The 19,571-nt window shown below is 52.7% G+C and overlaps 2 protein-coding genes across 4 annotated transcripts in view; one reads left to right on the forward strand and one right to left on the reverse strand.

Annotated features, from left to right (window-relative positions):
* Positions 1 to 8,803, forward strand: part of Yars1 (tyrosyl-tRNA synthetase 1) — a 28,215-nt gene extending 19,412 nt beyond the window's left edge. Inside the window, exons 8-13 of the mRNA NM_001025696.1 lie at positions 545 to 630; positions 3,046 to 3,181; positions 3,759 to 3,856; positions 4,798 to 4,991; positions 6,205 to 6,346; positions 7,988 to 8,803. Of these exons, the coding sequence (NP_001020867.2) occupies positions 545 to 630; positions 3,046 to 3,181; positions 3,759 to 3,856; positions 4,798 to 4,991; positions 6,205 to 6,346; positions 7,988 to 8,098 (767 nt within the window). The 3' untranslated portion in view covers positions 8,099 to 8,803. The remainder of the gene's footprint in view (positions 1 to 544; positions 631 to 3,045; positions 3,182 to 3,758; positions 3,857 to 4,797; positions 4,992 to 6,204; positions 6,347 to 7,987) is intronic.
* A 369-nt stretch (positions 8,804 to 9,172) lies between these two features.
* The window catches only part of Nhsl3 (NHS like 3), a 28,758-nt gene continuing 18,359 nt past the window's right edge, over positions 9,173 to 19,571 (reverse strand). For 2 of the 3 annotated variants that reach the window (NM_001415956.1, NM_001415958.1), the window contains exons 2-7: positions 15,559 to 15,729; positions 15,422 to 15,477; positions 15,067 to 15,187; positions 14,144 to 14,257; positions 11,547 to 14,057; positions 9,173 to 11,175 (exon numbers count right to left, since the gene is read on the reverse strand). In NM_001415956.1, the coding sequence (NP_001402885.1) occupies positions 11,153 to 11,175; positions 11,547 to 14,057; positions 14,144 to 14,257; positions 15,067 to 15,187; positions 15,422 to 15,477; positions 15,559 to 15,729 (2,996 nt within the window). In that variant the 3' untranslated portion in view covers positions 9,173 to 11,152. Of the gene's footprint in view, positions 11,176 to 11,546; positions 14,058 to 14,143; positions 14,258 to 15,066; positions 15,188 to 15,421; positions 15,478 to 15,558; positions 15,730 to 17,446; positions 17,637 to 19,571 lie in introns of those variants that run through there. The other variant, NM_001134629.2, reaches the window with a different exon arrangement.

A 19,571-nucleotide genomic window follows, 5' to 3' on the forward strand; every position in this document is an offset into this window, starting at 1 on the left:
GACCTGGTAAGAGTGAAAGGTGTTAAATATGATACAGGCATGCGTACACACACACACACACACACACACACACACACACAGAGGTACATACAGGTATACACACAGATACACATACAGACATACATAGGCATACACGTACACACAGGTATACACACAGACACAGAGATACACATACAGAAATACATAGGTATACACACATACAGGTACACACAGGTATACACACAGGTACACACATGCATGGGTACACACAGGTATACACACACACATAGATACACACAGGTATGCACACAGATACACTCAGACATACAGACACACACAGAGATACACACACAGGTACATACATGCATGGGTATACACAGGTATACACACAGTTATGCACACAGACACACACACATAGGTACACACAGGTATACACACAGACATATACACACATGGGTACACACACAGGTATGCACACAGACACACACACAGACACATACACTTCTGCACTGGGCTAAGGAGATACTAACAGGTGGTTCCTGACTTGTCTGTTGCTATGTTGTAGAGTTTGTGATCCTGAGAGATGAGAAGTGGGGTGGAAACAAAACCTACACCATTTACCAGGAGCTGGAAAAGGACTTTGCTGCTGAGGTAATACTAGAGAAAAACGAATACCACTGAAGTCTAGAAGCCCTCACCCTCCTGGCTGCCAGCTGCGTGAATGACCCATACAGCTCTGTCTTGCTACCCACCAAGGCTGGGTTTTGTTAATGACTTAGATACAGATTTAATATTTTAAAAAAAAGTAGTCGTGTTTAGCCAGAAAGTAAATAGATATTCTGTCTTCGGGTATAAGAAGCAGGGTTCTCTTATGGCTCCAGAGGGCTGATGTAAGACAGTGGACTGGGAGAGGAGGGAAGAGGGTGCACTTCCTGCTCTTGCAGAGGCTGGGGTTCAGTTACCAGGACCCACATCAGGAGCTCATACCTGTGACTCTGGCTCCAGAGACTCTGATGTCATCTTCTTGCCTCCGGGGCAGTAGTGTACGTGTACCAGGCACACAAATATACGTGTAACTTTTAAAATTTCAGAAAGATTTATATACATATGTCAGGTTTTTAGGACAGGGTTTTTCTGTGTAGCTCTGGTTGTCCTGGAACTCACAGAGATCACCTGCTTCTACCTCCCCAGTGCTGGGATTAAAGGTGGGCACCACCATGAACCACCTTAGAGAAACTTTCTAATAATCTCAGTAGTTGGTGAAGGCAGGCTGACTCACTTGACTTTGCCATCCCTTCCCTTAGAGGTGTGGGGTCAGCAGCTGAAGAGCCAGCTTGGAGGCCATACTAGTTGTAAGCCGGTTTGAGCAGCAGCTGGAGGAGACTCTGATCCCTGAGGTGGGAAAGGCATGTGGCTCCTTAGGAAATGTGTCAGAAACATGGCTCTGAAACTTTCTCTGCTGTCTGAGGCAAACATCAGTACTCACATCTCTGAGAGCAGTTCTCTGTGAGAATGCTGAGCAGAATTAGAAGGAAGCTTCTGGAAAACTCTGCAGTCTCTTATTCCCATAACTCTTGCCATGGTAGGATTTCAGTTGGGTGTGTCCATGTATTTTTGATCTTCATTGCCCGAGACGGAAGTCACTCACTGGTGACAAGTGGCTGTAGGGCAACTGTGGCATGGATACCACAACCAATAAACCAAATCTTAATTCACCTCTGCATAGCACAGGCCTAAAGCTTTGGTTCAAAATCAGCCTGTCCCAAAGAAACGAAGAAGTAGCATGAGAAACAGAAGTGTCATTAATGTGTCACACCTAAGACTTCAAGGCTAGATTTAGGTCCAAAAAGGTTACTGCAGGACACAGACAACGTGAAATATGAATTTCTGAACCACGGGTTGAATGAATATCCCTTATCCAAAATCCATAAAGGAAGACAAAACAAAACCAGGCAGAAGTGGTACAAGCCTTTAATCCCAGCACTCGGAGGCAGAGGCAGGCAAGTCCTCCTGAATTCAGGGCCAGCCTGGTCTACAGAGTTTCAGGACAGAAAAACCCTGTCTCAAAAAAGGAAAAGCCAGGGGTTGGGGATTTAGCTCAGCGGTAGAGCGCTTGCCTAGCAAGCGCAAGGCCCTGGGATCGGTCCCCAGCTCTGAAAAAAAAAAAAAAAAAAAAAAAAGGAAACCCCAGAAGTGGTTTAGAGTTCACATTTCCTCAGCTCTGGAATTTGTACACATGCACTCTGGCGTTTGGGAATTTGTACACATACACTCTGGTGTTTGGGGTGTGACCAAACACAATTCATTGCTTCGTATTCACACACCTGGAGGGGGTTTTTGTAGGGAATTTTTAGTGTGTCTGCACCTTAAAGTTTTGGTTTTTTTTTTTTTTAATTTCATGTGCATGGATGCTTGCTTGCTTGCAAGTATGTATGTATGTATATATGTATGTATGTATGTATGTATGTATGTATGTATGTATGTATGTATGTGTATCCCAAGCACACTTCATGCCCACAGAACTTAGAAGAGAATGTGGGAGGATCCTCTGGAATCAGAGTTATGGATGGTGTAATCCACCATGGGAGGGCTGGGAATTGAACCTGGGTCTTTTGCAAGAGCAACAAGTGCTCTTTTAACCACTGAGCAGTCTCTCCAGCCTTTGTGTGCCTGTGCTTTGACTGTAGCATTTCATACAAGGCCCTGTGTGGAATTTGTCTTGTATCCTATGGGTGCCCATACTTGGGAGCATCTAGACCAGCCTTGCCAATGCGGGAGGCTCAGCCACACTACCAGGCACCAGCACTCTCCATTACCATCGTGTCATGTGGCTCTGTGCTCATTTGTGATTCCAGCATTCCATATGGCTGAGCAGGAAGATTGTGTGTTTGAGGGTAACCTAGGCTAAATAGTGAGACCTTCCTGCCTTTGAGACCAGCTACCCTTCTCTGTCCTACGTTGTCTCATAAGAGTGTTGTGAGGCTCAGGGCTGCTGGGAACGTACTTCTGTTTGCCGTATCACCTTTTTAATAGACTCTACTCACCAGGCCTTGTTTACTTCTGCAGGTTGTACACCCTGGAGACCTAAAGAATTCTGTTGAAGTCGCCCTGAACAAGTTGCTGGACCCCATTCGAGAAAAGTTTAATACCCCAGCCCTGAAGAAGCTGGCCAGTGCTGCCTACCCTGATCCTTCAAAGCAGAGTAAGTCCATGGGAAAGGAGCGGGGAGCAGCTCCTGAGGCTTTGACTGACACCGTGAGGCGGTTACCTGCTAGTACACCAACACTGCCTTAGGAGCCTGCCTTGGGCTTAGCGACCTTGTCTGCAGCTGTGTTCACAGTGGCCGTCTGTTCACAGCTGCTCGGCTTCTTTAGAAAGCTCACCTTAACCGCCTCCTGGTTCCCATCTCTGCTGCTGTCTCGTGAGTTAGCCATCCAGTTGCCCATGATGCTTAGATACTGCCATAGATAGTCTGTATGACCCTCCCAGAAGAGACTCAGCAAATTTACCATGGATTTTATGAATAGAAATACCCAAAGGTGGCCAGACTACTACAGGCCCTGCCGTCCCACCTAACAATGGAGAAAAGGCATGGAGGGAAGTGGAATCCCTTCTGCAGGGTTTGAGTCTGTGTTAAGTATGACTCAGTGGATAGCTTCTGGGGTTCCCTCCTAAATGCTGCCTCTTTCAGAACCCTCCTCTGGTGCTATCAGTTCTGACCTGCCACTGGGACTGGGGAGGGGAGAGTCCTGACTCCAAGGACTTCTTCTCATTCTCAGAGCCTACTGCCAAAGGCCCTGCCAAGAGTTCAGAACCAGAGGAGATCATCCCATCCCGGCTGGACATCCGTGTGGGCAAAATCCTCAGCGTGGAAAAGGTAGTCATTCCTCACCACTTCCCAAAGAGGAGAGGAGGGCTAGGTTTGTGTGTTTCCATCTGTAGGAAACCTAGCTGGAGACCAGGGATAGCATCCCTGGGCTCATATTCAAGTCAGAGCCCAGGTGTCTAATTGCAGGCAGCCTCTGTGCCTCAAACAGCACAGCCAGGAACCTGGAGACAGGGACAACTTAGCCATCAAATATGGCTTGATGATAATACTCAACTTGGATGGACCAGCTTGCCTGGACTAGCTTTAGGCCTTATCTTAGGTTGGCCACTTATCTCCCTAGACAGTGGAGGGTGGGAGTGGGGTTTCCTTTTTTGTAGACAGGTCATGTGATCAGTCATTGGCTGGAAACCATTGTTCTGGGTCTTTGTCCCCCATGACATTGATTTGCTTGACACTCTATGGACCTAAGCTTCCCAACCGTGACCAACTTTAGTTCAGTCCCAGCCACTGGAACCCCTCGGTGTAGTACCTGGGATGTAATTGCAGTCACCAACAGTCCACTCTTAATCTCTGTTAAGAGGTCGTTCACAAGCCACTAGGTTTATTTTCTCAGATCTAGACCCTTGAGAAGTAAACATCCCTAAAATGCTTGTTCTCAGAGCCAATCAAGATAAGCACATGCCTGCGATTCTAGAATTCCAGAAGCTGAGGCCTCACAAATTGGAGGCCAGCCTTGGCTATATAGTGAGGCCTTGTCCCAAAAAATGAAAAAGGGCAGTGCAGGGGAGCTTTGGGAAGAGCAGATGTCCCTCTGGGGACAGACTCACCAAGCACTTAATCTACTCTACTGTGGTCACCTCCCCTGCCACATGTGTGGAGGTTAGAGAACTCATTTTCTCTCCTTCCATATGGGATTGGTGCTCAGGCTTGGCAGCAAGCACTTGCAGCCATGGAGCTCTCTGGGTCTGACTAGACTCTCTTGCTGGCAGCACCCAGATGCAGATAGCCTGTATGTGGAGAAGATTGATGTGGGGGAAGCCGAACCCAGGACTGTGGTGAGCGGCCTCGTGCAGTTTGTGCCCAAAGAAGAACTACAGGACCGACTGGTGGTGGTGCTGTGCAACCTGAAACCCCAGAAGATGAGAGGAGTGGACTCCCAGGGCATGCTACTGTGTGCTTCTGTGTGAGTGACGATTTGGTGGGCCAGGACCAGGGCAGGGCAAAAAGACTGAGGAATTGGCCTGTAGGATGCCTTTCTATGCTGTGTGCAAGCCTTAAGAAAACTGCTCCCTTCATTGTTGATGCTAAAAGATGAGGCATAAAAGGGTTGCTGTGCAAGTCTGCAGATGAGACATCTTGCATCCAGATACACTGTGAAAATAAAGTAGATGGTAGTCAGGTGTGGTGGCTCTTGGGAGGCAGAGGCAGGTCTGGTCTACATAGTGAGTTCCAGAGCTACATAGTAAGACCCTGCCTTAAAAAAAGACAAATTGCCGGGCACTGGCCGTGCACGCCTTTAATCCCAGCACTTAGAAGCAGGGGCAGGAGATCTCTGGTCCACAGGAGAGCCAGGGCAACACAGAGAAGTCCTGTTTGGGGTTGGAGGGGAGGGGGTTAATTAAATAATTAAGAATAAAAATTGGGGCTGGGGATTTAGCTCAGTGGTAGAGCGCTTACCTAGGAAGCACAAGGCCCTGGGTTCGGTCCCCAGCTCCGAAAAAAAGAACCAAAAAAAAAAAAAAGAATAAAATAAAACTTAGTGGATGCTGGGCCCGACAGCACCCACCTCACTCATGACACTTGGGAGACAAAGGGGAGGGGAGGGGAGGGGCTTCTTTAATAAGCCAGGCTTGCATCTCCAGGTCCAGCCCAGGCTGAGCCACACAGTGAGAGCCTGTCTCACCAAGAAAAAGGGGGAGGGTCGGACACAGCTCAGTTGGTGGGGCTCAGGCTTGGATGGCACGAGGCAGGGGTTGGTTTGATCTCTAGCACCTCATGAATGTAAGCACGCTGACCCACACCCTCAGTCCAGCGCCGAGTTAGAAGCAGCCTGAGAATCAGTGTAACTACATAACAAGTTCAGGAATAGCCTGGGCTACATGAGACTCTCCAAACAGACAAGCATAACTGAAGGTGTCCCACTACTAGGAAGAGGTGGAACCAGGATGCAGACATGCTGTAACTGTGGACAGCCCTTGCTGGAGACTCAGATGTAACTTCCCAGGAAAAGGAATTTAATATGGTCCTGGCTTAAATGCTCAGAGATGTGCAAAGGTGACATGGACCTTGGGCCACAGCGCTGAGGGCGTCCTAAATCCCTATAGGTCCCAGCTCACTGTCCCGTCCACAGCTGTTGGAAATCCACCGCCTTGCCTTCTCTTCTCTTGTCTTTCCAGAGAAGGGGTAAGCCGCCAGGTGGAACCTCTGGACCCTCCTGCAGGCTCTGCCCCTGGTGAACGGGTATTTGTACAGGGCTATGAGAAGGGCCAACCTGACGAGGAGCTCAAGCCCAAGAAGAAAGTCTTTGAGAAGCTGCAGGTAAAGCGCTGTTGCCCTCTGTTGTTGGAAATAACGCCCTAGTAAGGCGGTGTAAAAGACACAATCTAGATGCTTCATTTATAAGCCAGATGCCTAGGTTGAGCCTATTCCTCCCAGCCACGAGGTTCTGGTCCATGGTGGCCTCCTCCTTCATCTACCCTCCTCTTCCCCCTCCCTGCAACCTCTTCTCAAACCTCCAGTCCCACCTTACTCCTCCAGTGCCCGATCACAGGCAGTCACAGTCAAACTGAGGAGAAGGTTCACATGGCATCACTTGAGTGTGTGAGCATCTGCTCAAGAGCAACCCACACCTTGAGAAACCAGTTTTAGCCATAGGCTACAAGCAGCATCCTATCAACCCACTGCAGTCCCCCATTGCCCAGGCTGCCCCAGTGTGCTGTTCCTCCTTGCCCAGGCTACCCCAGTGTACGACTGAATCAGCCGCTGCCTCTTTCTCAGTCAAGACTTCCTGCATCTGAGTCCCTGTCCTCGTTCAGTGAGTGTGAGGAGCTTAGGCTGAGGAAAGGACCTTACATATGCAGAGCACTGACATGAAGCCCTTCCTTGTCCATTGACCCAGTCTGAGAGCAGATGGGAGCTTATCCACATCTTACCTGGCAAGACGCCTCCTGAGACAGTCAGGGTCACCAGAAATCATGGAGCCCAGGGCAGCTGTGGCAAAGGGTCTGACCCTCTATCCCACAGCATGTAAATGAAGGAAAGGAAGCAGAGCGCTCACCCGTGGGCAGCAGCTGCCCCGTGGTCCTGGCTCACCTTCCCATTGCTTCTTCTCAGCATCAAGCCCAGAATGTGTCAGGCCCTGTCCTGCATACCTAGACTGCATCCGTGTAGCACATCAGCTCTCTCCACCGTAGAAGCTGTCTTAAATACAGGACCAAAAGTGGAAAGACGAGCCATGGTCCTGCTGGGTGTGTTGGTGCCCACACTGTAACTCCAGTGCTTAAGACACAGGTAGGAGGGCAGCCCCCAGTTCATGCCAGTCTGGCTTACACAAGGAGGTCCAGGCCAGCCAGGACAACACAGTGACCCTGCCCCAAAACCGCTAAAATAACCCTCGGTTGTTTCCTTCAGGTCTTTGCTGGATAGAGGGGCATTCACGTTCATCTGCTTCTTATGCCTGAAGACGCCTCCCCGTGTTAAGTAGCAGGAGGGATCATGTCCATAGTGTACTGCACTCCATAGTGTGCTGCACTCACTGTTAGCCTGCTGCAGCCGGCCTGGGGGTAGCGCACACTCAGCATAGGCATCAAGCAAGACTCTAGGTTTGCTCTGTAGAATCACAGTACACACACCGGTGCCGCAGTGGGTACCGGCAGTCCAGAGGCCTTTGTCCTGACTCACGCATGAACAAGTGCTTATTGGAAGAGAAGCACACAGAAGCCTTAGGGAGCTCTGCTGGAAGTTGGGCCCAGGTGTGATGGTGCACACCTTTAACCCCAGCTCTCAGAAGCATGGGGCAGGCCGAGCTCTGTGAGCTCTGGGACCAACCTGGTACACAGGACAGCCTACTCAGGGAGACCGTCTCAAAATCAAAATGGAAGTTGGGCCAGCTTATGCTTATGATGTGAGAATGTTGTGTCACTCCATCGTGACTTCTACTTATTTGTCTGTCTTGTTCAGGCCGACTTTAAGATTTCTGATGACTGCGTCGCACAGTGGAAGCAAACCAACTTCATGACCAAGCTGGGCTTTGTCTCCTGTAAATCACTAAAAGGGGGCAACATCAGCTAGCCGCTCGGCTGCTCCCACCATCCTGTCTGCCGGTCGTTCCACCTCTCACCCGCTCCCATCTCAGGACACTGAAGCACCGGTCTGGACTGCTGACTAGACGCAGGACTTGGAAAGGGACAGCTCACCTTCCTACCATGTGGGCTCATCCCGCCTGGCTGAAAGGAGACGGAGTGCCTGGGCTAAGGATCTTGCCTTGCAGCAAACAGCTCTACCTTCTTCCCTTGGCAGCTGACTTGAGAAATCTGGTTTCAATAGAACCCACAGAAAAAGTTTATTCCTCGGTCCTTGTAATTGGAAAAACACTGGTTCCCAAGATTCCATGGGGTTTTCCCTGCAGCTGTACCTCTAGCTGAGATCTGTTGCCTGGTCTGGGCTAATTACAGCTTCTCCCCGTCAGGAAATTGTGGGATTTGAAAAGAAGGGAAAACAGCCTAGAGGTCTCCCAAGCTTCCCAAGGCTGGCAGTGTTCTCCAGGATTGCCTGCCCTGAGGCTTGGCACCAGAGGCAGGATTTGCCCCTGCTCTCTTGGGGTTCCCTTGATCTGGCTAAGTTGGGCACTCCCTAAGCAAACCAGCTGTGTTAGCAGCAGTGTGGGAACGGACTGACACAGTGTGGTGCTTTATTCAGAATGCGACTACTCCATAAGGCATCTCAATCAAATCTCTCACCACCACTGTCAAATCCAAATAAAGTGTGTGAACAAGGCTTTCTGGACGGATTCTCGTGACTTGCAGCATCTCGGGGGCCAGCGTGAGTACAGGGCAGCCGCTACGCTCACCTTACCTGGGATCACTGACTACAGCCATATGATGGGATGGGATAGGCAGGGACAAGTAACAGGCATCCTGAGTGTCCCCTTGGTCAGTACTGAAAGGTCTTGTGGGTCAGAGCTTGCAGCAGGACGGACACCAATTCTTGTGTGGGCCAGAGCACTAGCTTGTCTACCACAGCCCGGTCCTTTTGTAGTTCATTAGCCTGGGTGTTAGGGTCATGAGGTGTGCATTCCTCAGACCTTGGTACTGCAGATTACCAAGTATCACCTGCTGCCGATGTCTGGAAAACAGCAGTCACAGCCAAGTTTCAATCATTTAATTAATACCTTTTAATGAAACACAGCTTTGTCATGTGTCTCACTCAAGCTTCAGAGGAGAAGGAATAGGGAAAGGATTGTTTATATAGACATATCAAAGACTCAAAAGTAAGGAAATATATATATATTTCTCTCTTCTAACATTTTTATGCAAATTAAAAATCAGAGGCTTTTGGTCTCTCCATTTGCACAAGGTCAAGCTCATTTACCCCACAGGACAAAGAGATTGTCCCTTAGACTCTCCTTCCTTCTTTGTACTCTGGCCCACCCAGTGGGGAAACAGAAGATCCCAAGGCAGGGCAAGAGCTCCTGTGACCCGGGAGGAGGAAAGACAAGGCAGCTACTTCCCCACCCTGACAGCTCCCAGACTACTGCCAGGGCCTGGTTCCGTGGGGTCCTGACAGTCCTGGATCCCGGGGCAGAACAGTGCTTACTTTGATTGTCCTTCCTCCCAGTAATGTCCACCCAGCAGCAGCTCCCCATCACACACTGGACAAGGAAAGACAGGGCAACAAACAAGCAGCCCTAACAAGAGGGCGTAGGGAGCCTGGACTCTACCCTGCCTCCCCAGTTCTTGACAGCAAAGTCAATAGTGAGAGCATGTCGCTCTCTTCTTGGTAGTAGAGAAGCTAATGGCAAGGTCTCTTGCCAGGCTCAGGCTCCTGTTGAGAAGATTCAAGGGGTGGCCCTGAAGGAGGCACAGTTGGAGGCTACAGAGACTCCAGCTTACCTCAGGGTGGTACAAGCTGAAACCAAGCCATGAGATTCCAGGAAGAGAGATTAGTACAGCAGAGGCTGCTATGGGGGGTAGCCACACTCGAAGAATCACCACTTATCCCCTCTTCTAGAGACGAACCTGGGCTAGCCTAAGCCTTTGGCTTCCCATCCTGGCCACAAAGCCTCAGCTCCCTCCACCTGGCAGAAAGGTAGCTTCAGAAAGGACATGCACCAAAGAGTGAAGACAGGTCAGGGAAAGAATCTGAGGAATAGGCCTGGGCCCACTGCCCGGTAAGTCCCTGCCAGGCTCTCCCCACACCTTGGCAATGTCTCCTGCCAATCTGAAACGGACACATCCCATGAGCTCCTGTCTCTGAAGCCGTGCCCATCCACCCAAGCACAATCAAGTGTCACAGGACAGGTGCCAGCGTGCCAAGATCCCAGATGGCTCCCTACTCTAGTCTGGTTTTTGGTCTTTGAGTGCAGTGCCCACAGGCCCCCTCTGGCTTTTCTCTCCTCACCCATGAGTCCCCTTACAAGGAGCACCTGATGGACCTGGAAGGCAGGAGAGTGGTTGGTGGTAAGTTGAGGCACAGGAAGGATAGCCTCGACAGTACCTTTTGTGCTTTGGAATTCCACAGACCCACTCCTGCCAGCAGCCTGGGAAGCCTGTGGGGATGAGAGACTTGCCCACCTCCAAGAATTAAGGAAAGGAGTGGGCTGGATTGGCAGAGTGAACAGACTGGTCCCAGCTGGGGGCTGGCTACCAAGGACTGAAGCCGCCACCATGTAAACAGGCTCTTGGAATAGGATTTCATGAGCCCTAGAGGATGGACATGCAGCCACTTTGCAAAGTGCTTTGATTCTGGACTATAATAAACATGATTCCAGACATGAAACAAAAGAAAAACGTATTCTGTTTCCTCCCACCTCTGTGGCCTTGAGGCTGGGGTGGGGGGTGGGGCACAGCCACCCACTCCCCCAGGTACTTTCTTCAAGAGGAGGCTAAGGCCAAGGGCTGAAGGGCTGCTGGAGGTGAATCCTTTCAGGAAAAGGCATGAAGGGAGGGGTAACTTGGAGGATGGGCAACACCAGGCTTGCATAAACATGGCAGGCTGTGGAGATTAAGGCCGCAGGCATCCTGTCTTAGGTTGTGTCTGCCAGATCCTCTCTTCCTTGGAGCTGCTCGGGTCCCTGAGAGACTGAATCCCTGGGATGGATCAGCAGTGCCAGTTGAGCGATGATGGTCACACCAGTTTCTTCTGTGGATCTGTAAGGAAAAGGACATTCAGCAAGCCTCCTAGCTTGGTTCTGACAAAAAACCCAAAACCCACTCCACCCAGCCTTTCCGTATCCCATCACTTCTCTGAAAGGCTAGACACTTTATAGACAGACAGTAACATGGGTGTCTATGCCCCATGTTTATCCTGAGACGGGAGATGTGACAAAACTGGAATATACTCGGGGCAGCTGCCAGAGTGTGTCCATCTGTCCGTCTGTCCCTCTGGGCTCAGATTTCTATCAGTAGTTTGAAGACAGTCCACCAGATAGCTCAAAACCAGAACCTTTTTAAACATCCAAGAACATGCCCGCCTATGGTGGGCCCTCAGAGAACGGACTTTGCACCAGTGCCTACAGTACCTGAACCATGGGGGCCCATCTTCTCTGTAGCAGCCAGCTGCACACCTCCATTCTCTGTCAGCTCCCCCTTAGTCCTGTCCTCAGCGTGAGGGAGCCCATTGGTGGATGGAGCATCAAGAGACTCCGCCCTGGGCAAACTGGGGGAAAGAGGGACTCCCACAGAGGGTTTTCGAGCCACAGGTGGGGGAGCCTTGGAAGGCTTCTTCTGGGTCTGGGAAGGCCGCTGCTCTGAAATGCTCCGAAGTTCAGCCACCAGATTCCGCTGGAGGTCGGCCTGGGCCTCGGGGGACACGGGTCTCTCAAGCTGCAGTTTTTTGGTGCCCTTGGAAAAGATAAAGCTGGCCTTCGAGGCAGGAGACTGTGGGGACCGTGGCTCTGTCTCTGGTGCTCCAGTGGGCAGAGCATTTCCAGGGCTCTCACTGGCAGCCAGGCTGGAGGCCTTGAGTCGGACGGCAGCATGGAGCCCAGAGGAGGCAGCAGGCACTGGGCTGGCCCGGCCAGACAGGGCTCTTCGAAGAGGCTTCTGAGGGGCTGATGAACCTGGAGGAGGATTCGGAGCCCCTGTGGAGGCACCCACAGAGCGAAGCCGGACCATCTGCAGGAGCGAGGGTGTGACCAGAGGTGTGCCAGCATCCTCCCTGGGAGTCCCACTGTTCTTGCAGCTTGCCGAGTCCTTCTGAGGGAGCTTGGCCAGAGGTTCCGACACAGAACTAGCTGGAGGGGGAACTGGGGGAGCTGGAGGAGGGGTCTGGGACAAGCTAGCTGCTGAGGGGATGGCAGCCTCTGAGCTACAGGGCTCCAGGGGACCAAGCTCAGGGCCTGCAGAGAAGAAGACCTCCTCAGGCGGGGGAAAGTCAGCCATCGACAGGTCCTGTTCCTCCGGTGCAGGTGGGGGTGGGGGTGGCCAGCTCGGATCTGGAAGGATCTCGACAGTTTCTGGAGGAGGTGGGACCTCCTCAAGCACCTCTGGCTTCTTAGTAGGTGGTGGGGGTGGATGATAAGATGGGGGTGGGGAGGGTGGGGGTGACTGGTCTTTGGAGGCAATAGGAGATTCCTGGGCTGGAGTCAAGGTTGTCTGAGGCATGGAAGGGGATGCGGGACTGATGTCGGCGGTGGAAACTGGCCCAGGAACCACAGCAGGGGCAGCCAGAGCAGGAGCAGCTTGGTTAGAGCTCTTGGACTTGGAAGGTGGTGGGGAGAAAGGAGCAGGCACCTTAGGATGAGGAGGTATGACGAACCTGTCACTCAAGGGGTTGGACGCCTGTGGGCCAGAGCGGTCTAAAGGAGTAGGGTCTGAAGAAGAGGAACACAGAGATGTGAGGGAAGAGGATACAGAGGCCCCAGGAGATCGAAGGGATGTCACTCGATCTGGTTTGGGGGGCTGAGCCTTGCCTGGGGAAGCAGGGGCAACTGCCAGACCCTTGGGAGGGAGAGTTGGGGTACCACTTTGGCTTGAGTATCCACTTGAAGGCGAAAGTGTCCGTTCTGGGGAACGTGGGGGACGCCTGGAGCCACCTGGGGACAAGCCAGAGCCCCAGGTGCCCCCTGAGCTGGGTGGACAAGACACTGCCCCCACCCCTGAAGACCCACCAGTGGTGGGTGGGCGAGGCAGCTGTGGCTGCTGCTTCCGCTCAGGTTTAGGGGGCAACCCTAAGGGCCCATCAGGGACCGCTGAGCCCCGCTGATGGAGGGAGTAGGTCCGGCGCGGAGGCGGGGGAGGCCGTTTCATCTTACGCAGGGACACACTCCTGCCGGACAACTGCCCACTGCTTCGGATGCTGGCTGTGTCTGAGACCTCAGCAGTGCTACCCCCGCTGGGGGAGCCTCTCCCACTACCCCCTGGAGGAGGGGGTACCACACTATTGCTAGCTACAGAGCCCTCTGGCTGGCCCTCAGAGCCCCCCTTAGAGGACAGAGTGGACCCATCAGACACAATGGTCTCGGAGGACTGAGAGTGGCTCCAGTTGTCACTGGACGAGGAAGCATTGCGGCTGCGGGGCCTTGGACTGGAAGCTGAGGAGAAGCGGCCCAGTGAGCGAACTGAGGCTGGGCTAGCAGAGAGCAGGCTGCATCGGCTCAGAGTGCGCAGGCTGCTGCGGCCCAGGGCCACCACGTCCACTGTGGGCGGCAGCACAGCATGCGGGATCAGCTTCGACAAGTAGGTGGCCTGGGGTGAGATGGACATGGCTGGGCTCAGTGGCTCTGGAGATCCTGCTCCTCCTGTCAGCCCAGGCACTGCGAGAGACACAGGCCTTGTCAAGGGTGGTGGCCGCGCTCCCGTGGATCGGCCAACAAGCGTGTCATCACGGTAAACACGGTCGATGTGGCGCTGGATGATAGCCTCTGTATCGGTGCCAGCCTCTGCTTCTGCCTCCAGAGCCTGCAGGGACACCCGGACCCCTGTCCCTAAGGCCAGGCCCGCTGGGCGACCATCCACTGTGGGAATTCGGACAGCGTCCCGTGACCCGGGAGGCTGTGGAGTGCCCGGAGCCTCGCGGTTGTTCCGAAGGCCTGAAATAGACAAGGAGATGGGGTCAGAAAAGGGGCTGGCCAGGCTCCCTGTTGTCCACCACCACTGCCCACTAACAAAGGCTCACCCAGCTCCTTCTGCACATGCTGAGGCAGTCCCAGCACCGTGCTCCTCCGCTCCCTCCGCCGCCGGCCTGACCTTCCAGATTTGGGAAATGAGTCATGGGGTCTGAAGGTGGAGCCTAAAGAGCCAATCCAGGGAGGGGAGAAAAATCCGTTAGAGCAGAGGACTTCGGAGCACTCTACAGACATGGCTCCGCACTCATAAAGTAAGCGTGCTTTAGGACTTCTGAAAATCTCCTTGCTAATTCAACAACGGCCTTTCCATGCAGCGAACAGTTCTTATACTCAGTAAACAAGTAATATCATGTTAAATGGTTGATCCTCCTTCCAATGAGGTAAATGTTAATATCTTGACTTTCTTGGAGCAAGCAAGGGCTACACGCGCCTTCCACAGGCTCTCCGAGGCGGTCCCCAGCCATAGGCTCTCCGAGGCAGCCCCTAGCCAATCCTTTGGCTCTTGGTTTGTTCTGAGATAGGGACATCACACACTCCAGGTCAGCCTCTAGCTCACTACGTAGCTGAGGAAGACTTTGATCCTCCTAACTCTGTTTCCCGAGCACTAGGATTACGGGTGTGTACCACCACACAGGGACATGGAGACAGGACTCCATGAAAGGGCAAACATGAGCTAAATCGAAAGTCAGTCACTTTATAGAATGTCAGTCAGATGTTCGAAGACATGGAGGGTTTATATTCCTGGTCAGGCTGCAGCTAAGTTTCCACAAATCAGGGTTCCCAGACCTTTCACCAGCCTGCTTTGGGTCAGTATCCTCCAAGAGGATAAAGGTCCTGTCTCCTAACTTCACTGAATCACGAAGCCTGGGATTAGGAGGAAAAGGGGAAGCCAAGGGTACTAGGACATAAAGCGATGTGGTGGTGCCTGTCCTCTCTCTCCCCTGCCTAGGAATCCCAGCAGACGACGACACACCTCTGCGCTGGATCATCTCCGAGCGAATGGAGAGCGCATCTTCCGCCGTGGAGCTCTCCGTCATGTATGACTTCTGACTGCAGAAGGAGATGGTGTCTTCATCCGGCCCCATCCGGGAAGACTGTTGGGGGAATAAGAGTAGCTGGGATGGGCTGTCCTAGGCTCCCACTGGATTCCCCCAGCATCAGCCAGCACTGAGCAGGTACCAGGTGGAGCAAGCCTGAACTGGCAGTCAGAAGTCATTTCATCTACCTCTTCAACATACAGAAGAAACTAGTCCAGAAAGGCCCAAAGCCATGCATGCCAGAGGCTAAGCCAGAGGGAAGAGCAGGGCGAAGCTGGGCACAGGGCTCACCTGGATGCTCTGGGTGTCTCCATGGTCCCAGCCACCCTTGCTCAGTTTCTGTCTTTCTGGAAGACACCAGAAGGGTCTGTTGGCCTAGGCCCCTGACCCAGAACCTGAGAATAGCACTCAAACGGGGCAGGACTTACCTTGCTGCTGTAGGGAGCGGAGCCCCTCCTGGGCCTGCGTGTGCAGCTCTTCCAGATGAGGAGGTCTCCCACTGGGGAAGAACACGTTGTCCTGGTGTTCATCTCCTACAGATCCTGGCCCCTGGCTGGGCCCTGCGCCCTGACGGTTGTCACTCTCGGCCTTGGCAGAACCTGATAGGATGGAGAAGGGAGGGAGCCCCAGAGGCTTGTGGGTGCTGAGATTCACAAGCACAGCGACGAAGGCATGCAGAGAGAGCACATTCCTTTGATGTCTACCCCTGCCTAGACACACATTTACCCCAGGTGCACACACTAACTACACCTGAGGGTACACATATCTGAGTAATCCCATCACACAGTGAGACCACACAACGTCTATACACGGGTCCCTTTACATCCACACAACATTTACAGGTTTCAGCAGTGTATACATACAAACAATACCCAAGTATAAACCAGCAAACGTGGCTCCACCAGCTTCCACAGATCCACCTGACACCCTTCTACATACACCCAAAATATACATAAAAACTGCACCACAGGTCACTCAAGACTCCACACAGACACCCCGAATACACACAGAGCCCACAGCAAATACATTCCTTGCCTCGAGACCTGAAGCTTCACTTTAAAGGAAAACAAACCACCTTCTTCAAATAGCCCTTTGGCCCAAGTCCAAGAAGATGCCATGGAAAAACCACAGAGCTGTCAGTCACAATCAGATTCCCAGAAAACCCTAAGGGAGGAATAGGCCAGGGACACCTACTTACTCATATGGTTGCCCTCTAGAAGGATACGCAGGGGAGGGGAGAAGAGGGATCAGGCCCCTCAACTCCCACAGGGAACTTAGGCTCTCTTGGGGGAACAGGCCAGGTATGGCCTCTCCTGGAAGCCCTGGCCTGGCCCCAGGTACAGAAGAGCCAGGGCTCCATTACAGAGGATCCTGTTACAGGCTCTGCCCACAGAGGGGCTAGTCATCTAATCCTGAGGATGGGGGCTGTGTCAGCACTTTGCAGTCCCAGCCCCTCTTCAAATGAATCCCACAACATAAGCAAAAGCGCTGGGAAGGTCATGTGACCTTGGCAGTACCCTGAAGAGGAGCAGTAACAAAACCCCCACCCCAAGCCCCAGGAACTGGGTCTCCAATGCAGACACCTGCCATCTTTCCTCGGTATGCTTCAGTGCCAGAGGACCAGCCTCCAGAAGCCACAGGAATCCCACCGAGGCAGAGCTAAGAGGTGCCCCAGGAGGTCTTGGGTGTTTCCCCTCCATCCCATGATTTTACAAGTGGAGAAACAGGCTCAAGTGGAAAATGTTTTCCTACAGTCACAGCAAATGGCTCAGACAGCCAGGACTAAACTCTGCATTCCCAGAAGGGACCCCTGCCCTCCAAGAACGCAAGAAACTATAGCTCCTACAGTCACCATCTAAGTCTAAAAGTCAGGCTCCCAGGAAAAAGAGTGCACCTGGTCTCTGCCTTCAAAACTGCCCTCTCCAAATGTGGTTCCCAGGGTCTGCTTTCCTTGCTGCTCTGAGAGATTCTCCCACTGAAGAGATGACTCCAGAGAGGGCCGGCTGTCCTCTCTCTGAACTGAACTATACCCAGTAATCAGTGGGTATCCCAGCAGGAAGGCAGTCTGACCCTAGGACAGCAGACTCCAAGGTCAGAGACACCCAGGTCCATCCTCCCAGATCACAGGCGCAGCACTCAGACAAAGGCAGCCACAAAGCCGCCGGACAAAAGCGTGGCTGCAGACTCAGACCGCAGACAGCCGAGTAAACAGCACCCCCCACCTCATCACTCTTCCTAGCCTTGATCCCCACCAACCTACGGGTCCGGCAAAGGGAGCCGTCACCCTTGGCTACCCCCACAGCCACACCCACTCACCTTTCTTAAAGACCTCCAGAAGCGCTGGGAGGTGTCGACCCAGGAACACTACCATGTCTGCAGCAGATGGTCTCCACCTTACCCTCCCCAGAGCACTAGACAACACCTTCTATACAGCGCAGCCCCAGAGGGACTCGGGATGCAGGGATGCTAAGCAAGCTCCCAACCAGCAGCCTGGCAGAGTTCGGGCAGGAGGGGGAGGGGCTGCTCCAAGTTCTCCTCCCACCTTTGCCACAGATCCCCGCCCATCTGCTAACTCCACCCCCACCCCACCCCCAGGCAGGATACAAGGAAACTGAGGCCCAGAGACCGGGTGCTTTGCTGCTACTGAATGCGACTGGAGAGACCAAAGAGACGACACAATGCTAGCTGTGGGTCACTGACTTTGCTCCCAAGTTCTTGTCCAAACATTTGGGTGCCGGAGCCGACGGAAGGGTCCCAGCTGCCAGATGGTAGGTGGAAGAGCCACCAGACCAGACTTGGCATGATGCCCGTGCCCAAGACCCAGCCATCGTGGCTAATTAGGGTAATTGCCCGAGGAAAGAGTTCAGTTCACAGAACAACCAGGCAGGAACCCAGGGCTGCCTGTGAGGATGACAGGGACAGAGCTGGCCTCAGAATACAACACATAACTGAGGCCAGCGAGATACCTGGAGAATCAGAGTGGCTGATGGTAGTAACAGTCACCCCACTCACAGACTTCAACCCCACACTTTCTACAGAACTTTCTTCCCACTTGGGCGATGTGACCTCAGAAAGGCTGAGAAACAGCAGAGGCAAGGGGATTCAACACAGACCTATTCTTTCAGCCTAAAGTTCTTCCCAGAAGCCATCCTGAATATGTGCTCACCATGCACAGGAGTAAAGAATTAGCCCAGAAACAACTCAAAGGTGGAATTCAGAAGGGGGGAGGGGGAGGAGACAAGAAGGGGGGAAGGGGGAGGGGGAGTCAAGGTTCAGACACACCTTCAAATCCATCACACAAGCCATGACCTCTGACCTCGCATAAAAGCAAGGCCAACACCTGGCACACACCTGTAATCTCAGTACTGGGAAATTCAAGGCTACACGGTGACTGCCGGGCTAGTCTGGGCTACCCAGCAAGGACCTCTCTCACAAGGAGGGAGAAGTAGGAGGATGGAAAGATGGCTCCGTGAGGAGTTGGCTTCCAGAACTCACACTGGATAGCTCATAACCAACTTCTGACTCCCTCCAGGACCAAAAACCCTCTTCTAGCCTCCTCAGGCACCGACACGTGAGGGGCAGACACATAGGCATATGCACATACAAAAATAAAATGAAGAAACATGCCAGGTGTGGTGACGCATACCTGGTTCCTCAGCATACGACAGGCATATGGTAACAAGTTCTAAACTAACTGGTCTACAAAAGAAAACCGTCTAGAAAAAAAAAAAGCAAAAAACTGAAAACCACCACAACAAAAGAAGCTGGGGAGGTGGCTAAGCTGGGTGAGCATTTAAGAGCACTGGCTGTTCTTGCAGAGGACATGGATTCCATTCCCAGCACCCACACAGTGACTCACAACCCTCTGTAACTCCAGTCCCAAGGTGGAAGTTCCCGAGTCACGAGGCTCTAGCCAGGCAGAGTGCTTCAGGTGAAGCGTGAGTTTCTCTACCGTGGAGCCAGCACAGCTGGAAAAGAGTGAGGAGGGGTGGGAGTTGGGGGGCTGGCAGGCACCAGGCCAGATGACCCCCGGACCTGACTTTGGGAAGTCATTGACGGTTTCAGCTGGGTAGGACTTACAATGAATGATACCCTCCAAGAAGTCCACCATAGCTCAGAATAAAGGGTCTGTGAATTGTGTCGTGCTGGAACCCACACTCCTGTGATGGGAAGCTGCACCCCTCCATGGCTGCACCCCTCCCTGAAGAGCCAAGAATTCGGTGACTCTAAAGTTGCAAGACCCCCTTTGCACCTCCTCCACTTAGCTCTGGTCTCTCAAGAGACTGCTCAAGCACTAGCTAGAACCTCACTCTAGAAAACAAACATTTAGCCAGCCAGGCGAACTCTATGGGTTTGAGGCCAACCTGGTCTACAGCGTGAGCTGGGGACAGCCAGGACTGCACAGAGAAACCCTGTCTTGAAAAACCAAACAAACATCTAT

The sequence above is a fragment of the Rattus norvegicus genome, chromosome 5 (assembly GCF_036323735.1).
Source record: "Rattus norvegicus strain BN/NHsdMcwi chromosome 5, GRCr8, whole genome shotgun sequence".
Taxonomy (NCBI): domain Eukaryota; kingdom Metazoa; phylum Chordata; class Mammalia; order Rodentia; family Muridae; genus Rattus; species Rattus norvegicus.